At 39.1% G+C, this 9,812-nt stretch overlaps 1 protein-coding gene across 1 annotated transcript in view; it reads left to right on the forward strand.

Moving 5' to 3' along the window:
• EFHC2 (EF-hand domain containing 2) overlaps positions 1–5,390 on the forward strand; it is a 67,603-nt gene extending 62,213 nt beyond the window's left edge. The window contains exons 14-15 of the mRNA XM_065851276.2: positions 2,569–2,674; positions 5,089–5,390. Coding sequence (XP_065707348.1) covers positions 2,569–2,674; positions 5,089–5,184 — 202 coding nt within the window. The 3' untranslated portion in view covers positions 5,185–5,390. The remainder of the gene's footprint in view (positions 1–2,568; positions 2,675–5,088) is intronic.
• Positions 5,391–9,812: the final 4,422 nt, after the last annotated feature.

Raw genomic sequence — 9,812 nt, forward strand, 5'->3', positions numbered from 1 at the left:
GGTTTCAAGAGATCTTTGTTGCATCTTTTTGATAAGACAAATCTAATTTCCTTTCCTGGAGAGCATGGTCAGCTTCAGTCATATTAACTCCAGCCACTGAAATGTATGGCATCTCTGTCCTAATAATGCACAAATTGATAACATCTCCTCAGTCCATCTGAATGCTCTGTGCCAAATTGGAAGTGTGTGCTTTTAGTAGGTTGATACAATAAGTCATAGCTGGAAAGAGATCTAAAGAGTACATTTTTTCTTCTTTCTGGATTATCCTGGAGTAATATTTTAAGCTGCTTTCTGTAGCTATTTATATATGAGTTCCAGAAATCCCATTTCCTCTGCCCATGTTAAAACGTTTGGTTATAGTTAACTTCATGTCCGTGTTGTTGTCTCAGTTCGATAGTACTGTCACATCAAAGGTCTTTTCTCCTCGTTAATGTGTGTTGAAAGCAGAAGCAATGCTCTTCTTGACTTCATTGCTTCAACGTAAAGTTTAAGCAGTTACACACCTTCGCTACTGCTTTAAAAATCCTGCTTATGCAACTTTGCATCTTGGCAGTAAACTTAATCCTTTGACTTTCCACAACAAGCAAAAGATAAATGCATATATAGTGAAAGAAAAAAATAGTCATGATAGTTCTGAAATTCAAAATCTGTGTGCCATAGTTTTTTTTTTTCCAAGAGGTATAAGCTTTTTTATTGTCTTGTTACTTCTAATGCAAAACTCCTTTCTTTTCCCAATTGCCACCTGCAAAAGCCTGGAACAAGAAGCGGGAATGATGATATTCTTTTATATTTGATGTATTCCCCAAAAGTAAGGCTTTATGAAAATGTTAACTTGCTTGTGAGCTCTAATAAAGAAGCAAGCTATCATAGGAGGGTTTCTCATGGCAATGTTTCAGGCTCCTCTTCAATACTAGTAACAGTAGCATTCTTTTCTGACTTCGCTTTCATCTTCAGCATAACTCACTGTACTTAACATCCCAGTTTATCGCTAGCATCTCTGTTTATGGCTCTCAGTATATTTTATTATTATCTCTCCTGCTGACTATGAAGTGAAAGATGTGGGGGGAGGAGAAGGAGAGGATGAGTTGCAGTTTATTGCAGTTTATTTTTGTCACTAGATTTATTTCTTCTCTTCTTCAGTATTGTTTTCCAAGTTTGTGCTGTAAATTCTCCCTTAAAGTACCTTCATGCTTAATTTTTACCAGAACCCTCTGCAGTGATTGAAGGGTTTTGAGGCCCATGGTTTGTGCAGTGCTGTTTCTTAAAGAAAATGATAAAATGCTTTTCTGGAAGACTTGTTTCCTCAAGATCATCTTGCTCCTGTGCAGTAGTATTTGTGTGACCAGATGACAGGGCAGAATTGTTTAACCTGATGTTTTCCACCAAAGAATAGGTATTGAGTCTCACTAGTTGTATATGTCTCTCTGTGGACCTCAGTGAAGCACAGACACGTGCAGGGTGTGCTTATATGCCTAAAACAGGTCCCTTTTGTATGCAAGTAGTCTAAGGTGAGACAGATATCATTCACAGGAGCTACTAGGACAGTATTTATAGCAGAGCAGTTAAGTTGTCCATTTTAAGAATGATTTGCATGGTAGTGGCAGGTCTTGAATACCTTTTGAGAATGTGACTAGTCCCACTGAAAAACAGTGGTCCCCGAGTGCCTTAATCACCAAAGTGTTTTGCTGAATTGAGGACTTTTTTTCTGAAGCTGCTTCATCCAAATCAATGGCAGATGATTTAGGATGATGTAGCTTACAAATCTGCTCCCAAGGGGTTTATTAATGCAGAGTAATGATTTTAGAAATTTGAGGGAGATAGCATATTCCACATGTGTCTGTAGACCTTAGCTGGCAGCATATGTATCTTCATGCATTTAGGGGACCCTCGTAACTGACACAAATATGTATTTATTCCACAGAAATAAAGGACAATGCCATAAAACAACAACCAAATGACAAAGCTTGTGACTTAATTCTGGCTATTATTTGATAGGCTAGAGAGCTGTGTGTTTGTCAATTGTACAGTGATCCCAAGGTGTGTGCAAACAGCATTTTTGAAGGGTTGCTTATTTTCAGGAAATGATTGTAGAAACCATATAAAGTAGGTCACTTGTGTTATAGCACAGCTATCTTGCATCATTCTACCTGTTTGTTTTCTACATAAAGGAACCATACACTGGTCATCCCAATTCATCACAATTGTCAGATCCCAGTGCTGGAAAAGATTGGGCAATGCATCAAAAGTAAAATGAAATGAGTTGAAATGTAATAAACATTAAAGAAGTTGAATTCTACTAGGAGAAACAATAATAAGGTGCAAAAAGTTTTTCAGTTCTGGCCCAGCCAATGTGTTGCTATGCTTGTACACAATGTGTTTGTAGAATGTATGATATAGAAGTCCTGACAGTTTGGTAGTGTTTTTCTGTACTCCTGCAAGTGTTTGGTAATAAAGGAGTAAAAAAATATTATCCTCAAGGTAATGTATTAGTATGCTGTAGATAACATGACACAACTTTTTGAAAAAATTTCCTTTAACCTTGAATCATCTTACGGTTATTCTGCTTAGGCTTGAAGATGATCATAAGCAAGTGGATTATAAAAAGTTTGTGGATGGGCTGAACTGGAGAGAGAATCAAATCCCTGCTTTCCAGACAATAAAGGTTCTTCCCAAGGTAAAACCAGTGTATTCCAGCAAAGGAACAGTACAGTATATTGATATGATTTGTCCAACTTTAACATGACTGCCTTATCCAATGGAGACTACAGCAGTTTTCATATTTGCATATTTGTGCCTGTTTTCTTGAAGAAATTAATTTTTTTCTGGGAGGTTTGGAAGGAAGCAGAGAAGACAAACAGGGACAAGGAGCCCTGTAACACCCCTGTGCTTAACAGGTGTCACATCTCTGCGACATTTTTCTAGAAGGCAAAAAAAAAGAGAGAAGGGGAGACAGGTGTATTTGTCCATGAACGATGGGTGTGAGTACCACTTAACCCACAAATATCATTGTCACCTGTCAAACAATCTGATTACTTGATGAGGTAGTCAGGAAATACTTTAAACTCCACTGACACTGCAGAAAATAGCAATGTACTTTTTACAACTCCATAGAAACTTGTACATGATACACCACATCACTGGTGGGCATACAGCAAGAGTAGTATTGGTGGATCAACTTTGTACGTCTCTACCAGCCTGTTACTTAGGGTAAATAACAATGTGGTATCAGCAAACTGCAGAGATTAATCTTGCCCTCTTGTGCTGAATGGAACATTTTAAAATAGATGGTGCTTAAGGCAATTATGCCGATTTTTGACAACTTTGTAACAGATAAATCTGAAGCCCTTCTACCAACACGTAGTTTTCCAGTTCTGGCCCAGCCAGTGTGTTGCTATGCTTGTACACAATATGTTTGATTGCATTCAGACTGTTTAGAAACTTAGCATTCCTTTAAATTCAAGTTCGGTGGTGACATCATTTAAACCAATATTCCTCAAGTACTGTGCTGTTATCCTGACTCCTCTCACTTGACTCACCAGCTTGTTCTTCTGTAGGATCTCAGACTGTTGGTGATGTCTAACAAGAGCCCAATGCTGCTGGTTTGCTTTGCTTTCCACGGTGGTTTATTTTTCACCTTGTCATTGAGAAGAATTTTCCATCTTGTACAGATAAAATCAAAGGCCTTGCATGTGTTTTATACAGCAGTCCTGTGGTTCAAAGTGTGCATTAGGTTTTGTTCAGTGGGTATTCTTTGTTTTCAGCGAAGAACTCTGTGCTTAAGTTATAACTCAATATTTAAACAATGACTGCTCTCAGGAGATTGCACCAGGATAAGGAGCCTCATGAGCCTTGGTACCACAGCAAAAGAGGGTCAAAGCCTGTGCCTGGCGGATATTTACCTTGAAAATTGTGCTAAGCTCTCTAACAAAAAGCAAGGGTGAAAGAAGCAGAGGCACAGATCCCCTTGCTGTTGAACATGTTTGGCTGTTTTTTCCCCCTCACAGGATGGCTTATCTAGCCATTGAGCGTGACCTGATTTTTTGGAAGGTGAGGGAAGGAGATGGCTCCTATGGGGTGAAGGTGGGGTGCAAATGGCCGTGGAACCAAGAGTCAGCCTTCACAAATTGAAGGTGTGGAGGAAACATGCTTGTGAAACAAGCAGGAGGTTGAAGTGGACATTTGTGGTGAAACATTTGTTCTGAGCAGCATAAGAGATGATGTTTTGTTTGGGTATGAAGAAGACAGGAGTGGCCTATACCCAAGAGCCCCAGTTGAGAATGGCACATGGAGTTATGGGAGGAAAGTTACAGCTGAAATCAAAAAGGGAGAAAGAGCATCACTAGAAATTATAATCAGTCATCATCATGCTGGGATAATCAGTTCCTCATCAGCTCCAAAGCCTTGCTGTAACTGTCATACTGATATATAGCACTATTTTTAATGAACTGAGTCCAAATTGGTACCAGTATATAGTTTACAGAGTTTTATTGACTTGATTATTTTGTTAGTTAGCTGCAATATCTAGGCTATCTTTGGTACGGTACAAGAATATTTTAATGAAGAGATCAATATGGAATGGAAATAATCAGAGAAAGGAAGGGATTTAAATCTTGTTCAACTTTAAAACGCAATTGTCATTCTTTTTGTGACTTACCATGAATTAAAAGCAATATTTTGGGGCTACAGTACCTGTATGTGGCAGATAGATTTTTAGCAGCAGAGTTGTGCTTGTTTAGCCGACTTTTAAATTCTTTCCCTCTGTGTCATTATTTTCTATGATTTTTGGTGTTGAAACTTAGATGACTTACAAGACCTGCAAGTATAAGTAGTTTAGTGAAGAAAAGATAACATTATTTAATTTGAAAATATGTGAAAAAGGGCTAATGATAGAAAATATTTTTAATTAAGTATTCTGCAAGACTGATAAAAATGTGCATGTAGCAATCTTTTAAGAGAATATGCTATATAAAGGTCCACTTTTTCGCGGATTTGTAATTGGAAATGAAGCAGCTTATTCAATCTTATGTTGACTAGCTTTTAATTTTTGTTTTCAATATTCTAAGATATTCTCTGGGTTACTAATTTCAGAATGAAGATGAGTGGGGTGAACAACCACCATACCTTCCTGTGAAAAAGATCAAATACTTACCTCTTCTGGATGATCTGTTTGGCAAAGAAGAATAATCTGATCCATGCGAGGCACTACTTTTGGATTACTGTTTCAACTCCAAAACTTACTTAGATACTGAAAACATTTCTTGCAGAACAAAAACCTCTGATGTAGGTTTTATTACATTTAATTTCTTATGCCGATGTAGATGTACATTTTGTGCATTTTTCTAACTCTTTCTAAATCAACAGTACGCTTTCGTGCTTATACAAGTATAATTAAAAGTGTTTCCTCTAATCTTTGTGTCTGGTTATGTGGAGAACTTAAAAATATTGAGAAACCTTTAAGCCAAGCAGAGCGAAATCTGACTGACTTTGCTTTGTTCTGCAAGCAAAAGAGGTTATTGGATGACCTTAGCACAGTAAGGTAATTCCTCTCTTGCTCTTCAGCTTGTATCTGTGGGTTTTTTTCCTATATCCCTGTGGTAATGCTTAAGTACTGTCTGTGTCAAAGCTTGTGATTTTGTGGAGGAAATACTAGCAAGGTTTTAGCACAGTATAAAGTTGCTCTGGTATCAGAGATAATTATAGCCTTCCAGTGTAGAAGTAAATATTTTGCAGGCATGGCATGGAAGCTATCAGTCTTTGCTTTTGGTTTTGAATGTGACACAGCTTAGTAGCCACCCAAGTTTACTAGGGTGGGACATCTATGAGAGAAGGTGTTTCAGTACAATTTAGCATACAGCTTTCTTGCAGTAGCACAGTACTTCCCCTGTGCCTTTCTCTTTGCTCAAGATCATGATGACTAAATGGAGTTCTTGTTAGCATTTTTGATATCTTTTTAAGCTTATGCCAGCTCAAAGCCATGATTACATCTGAATTTACTGCATGCTTTTGTGGGAGAAGTAATTATCCCAGTTTAAAGAATGGAAGAGCTGAAGTGGAGTGGGGAGTGGGGAGTGGGGAGTTCACTTCTCCGCAGTGATTCTGCAGGGGAAGAGGTGTGAGCCAGCACACCTCTGCCAGTGCCTGGGATACTCACACACTTGGTGGACTGACAACTCTGAGCTTTCTGTAATCTGAAATTAAAATTCAGGGAGGAAATGTTTGATTTAGAAGGATGAGAATTTAATGTATCTAAATCCCCAAACTGAGGGAAAGACAGTAGTTTAAAGAATAACTTAATTCAGTAAAACTGTATCTTTTTTGAAACTTTGAGATCCCTTTTAGAATTAGAGTTCTATTTAGAAATACCTTCTGCACTTTTGCATGATAATGTAAATGAAAATTTTAGTTCTATGTCTCCTCTCTAACCCCCCTAGCTCCTGAAAAGAAACTATTTTCCCACCATCTGGCAAAATATGAAGCTTTTGGCAGCTTTTTACCTTTATTGTCAGCAAAAAAAAGGACTTGGGGCAGGGCATAATTACATGTGTTGCTGCTACTTAGCAAGATGTTTGCAATAAAACAGCAAAGTGATGGTCTGTGTCCAGGGTGTCACAAAGAAAACTGTGAAAACTTAAAGTGCTCCAAGTTGTAGACAAGGCCATGTACTGCTTTGTGGTCAAAAGAGGAAGATTGCTCCTTACATGACAAGAAATATGTCTGACCACAGGGATAGTGTCAGGAACCAGAACAACAACAACTTGTGTTTGAAGCCAGTTTGGTGGAAGTTGAAGATTTCTACAACATGCCACCAAGACTGAGCTTGACACTTTAAAAGAATGGAGTTGCCCTTGTAAATTCTTAATGTGCTCTGGACTTCAGAAGGATATGTTTCAATTGTGGAAATCTTGTACAGCCAAAGGTTTCCAAGGAAGATTTACTCTGAACATTTAAAACTTTCCAAGTAGCTTTTAGAGATGCAAGTTTCACTGTAGTTTGTTTACCTTTAAGTGTAAAGGACAAAGAGGACCCTCTTTTCAGAAGAAAAAAAAAGTGCAAGAAATATAATCTCTTATAATTACATGTGGAACCCTGTGTATAGGTCTCGTCAATCACAGTTTAGTCATGGTCAAGAAAGACGACTTTGAACTAGAACCAGTGCAAAGAAGAACTAGAAAGGTACCCAATAAAATGGAGATAAGAAAACAGCTAAAAGAATTTGTCTTATTTAGCAAAATAAAATGAAGTTTCAGAGATAATGTGACTTCCCTCTGTAAATATATTATGGCCAGGAGAGGAAAATAATCTGTTGCAGTTAAGAAGATGGGTAGTCTGTAAACAAATGAGTTTAAGTTGCCACGAATAAATTTAAACTGGACAACAAAACGTGGTTTCTCACTTCTAAAACAATGAAGGTCTCTAACAGCTTTCCAAGACTAAAGTACTCAGTCCTAAGATTGAGATGGGTCACCTGATGACAGTAATTTTAGCGGGTTTATTAATGCCCTTCTGAATTTTTATTCTAACTTCTCTTTCTCCTCTTTTCCCATGCATCTTACATAACCCTGATGAGCACAAAAGGATCTTCTAGGAGCAGGGCAGACGGGGCCTGAAAAATATTTTCAGTACTTGTCACCATGCTCACAGTGTGTCATATGCTGTTGTCTGAAGTGTTATAAACACTTTTCACCAGGTTTTCTTTTTTACAAGCAGTAGTACTTCTAGAAGGGACAGCCCTAGCCAATGAGCAGTCCAATAATACTCCTGGTATAATGTGACTTACAGCATATGCTGCCCAGAATATTTCAACCTCTCCTCTGATCCTAGCACCAGCTTCTTCTCTCTTTTCACATTGCTGATGAGGGGCCTGAATGAAGACAATACCACAATATTATGTTTCAAGGTGGCAGGAGGCCACAGCTTTAAAGCATGCATCGCATGAAGGGGAAGGCAGCCCTCACAGTTGCCATTAATCTCAGCTCTCGATCTCTGTAGGGAAGCCAAAGATATCTTCTTTCCGCAAGTATCTGTGCTGTCCACGGCAGGAGCAAAGAGCTTCACATTACAGTACCAGCTCCCCATCACTGCTGGGGTCTGCTGCGTGTTCAGTGCTAATTTTTATTTCCTCAACTTGGCATTTGAGAATAAGAGGCTTCAGGTTCTCTGGGATAGCTGCTGCTGCAAGCAACTGGCCAGGCTGCAAACAGCAAAGAGGATCAGTCCTTGTGTGCAGGTGGGTGCTTGTCAGCTCATGACCTTGCATCAGCTGCTACTCCTGTCCCATGCAGAGTGCCTGCTCTGGTCACCAGCAGATGTGTCCCCTCAGGCGTGGTAGCCACAAGCAGCCATAGGCAATCTGTGGACAAAGATGAAGTTCCTCACCAGGCAATATTTTCCTGTGTCCTGCCCATCATACAGGCATTTACTGTATTTTTCTAGACAGAGCCACTTGTGCCACTGTCAGACATGTGTTCATCTGCACAAATTGAAAGATGTCAAAGTCCTCCTGCATTTGTCCCTTTTGTTGTTGTGACTTGATCCTACTTCATGGCAGGAAAGCTCTTCACAGAAAAAGGTTGGGCTCAGTTGACTCCTATATCTTTTCTCTCTGGCTTGTTCTTTTAGCCCAGGACACATTTCTGCCTCCCAAAGGTGAACTTTCTGTGGGAAAACTGCAGGGATCCTAATTCCACAATAACCAAAATGTTGGATGTTTTCAGTCACTGGACAGCATTCAGAGAACAACAGTCCATTTATCACTAATAGTAATTCACCAGTCTCTTGGTTGCTGGACCCTTCTGTGTGTTCCCATGGTTTGAGACATGGAACTAAACGTTAAAAGAATTTTCCAGTTTTTAACATCTTGTAGTCATATGTAGGTTATTCAGTGACATGGAGGGAAACATTAGTTTTGTAAGGAATAATGTCCTGTACCCTCAGTAACTTTTCCATTGCATGTTTACTTACAGCATTTCTTCCTCTTTGATATGGCTCAGCCAGCAAGCCCCAGTACAATGAGAAAAACAAAACGGCAGCATGTTTGTGAAGAAGTTACAATATCAGGAGGAAAATTGCCACAATCTGAGCTTAGTCAGATTTTTAAAGTTTTTGTTTGTTTGTTTTAGAGGTCAGTATGGATAACATTTGAGAGAAAACTGTCTTGAAAGAAGACTTTTTAAAGTTACTCTTTACTATGAATTAATTTCTTGCTGCTTGTTTAGGGTGGTGAGTGAGACCCAGTCGGAAGCAGTACTCACGTTTTAGGCAACCATCAAGCAAGCCAGATTAAGGGTATATGGAGAAGTCCGTGTCCCTGCCAGTTTCGCATGTAAAGTTCAAGACCAGTGAGGGAGCATAACCAAGAAGAGGAAGGAAGTTAATATAGATATCATATATTAAGGTTATGGATTGATTATATAAACTCTTTCTCTGCACAGCTGGGCATTTCTGAATCATCTGGAAGTTTCCTCTGATACATACTACACACAAATAAACTAGCTATCCTCATCTGCCTTTCACTGTAGCTGCCTGTCTTCTTTACTTTCCTCTTTGGTCAGGCTAATTTCATATTAAAAACTACGAATGAATAGCAGTAAAGGAGCTGATTCACAAACTTCCCCAAGATCTGATGCAAATTCCCGGCAAGCGGCACAGTGGGGTGATCTGTAACAGCAAAAATTCACTGTATCACCTAGCGGTACTTGAGAGAGCTCTCTCTTCCAAAGGCAAATCTGTTGGAAGAATGACGTTGTCTTGAAAGATGAGAGGAAGACTTTCTGCAGAGCTGCTGTGGCACAGGTGGGATGCAGCCTAGTCTA

The sequence above is a fragment of the Patagioenas fasciata genome, chromosome 1, assembly GCF_037038585.1.
Source record: "Patagioenas fasciata isolate bPatFas1 chromosome 1, bPatFas1.hap1, whole genome shotgun sequence".
In the NCBI taxonomy this organism is placed as follows: Eukaryota; Metazoa; Chordata; class Aves; order Columbiformes; family Columbidae; genus Patagioenas; species Patagioenas fasciata.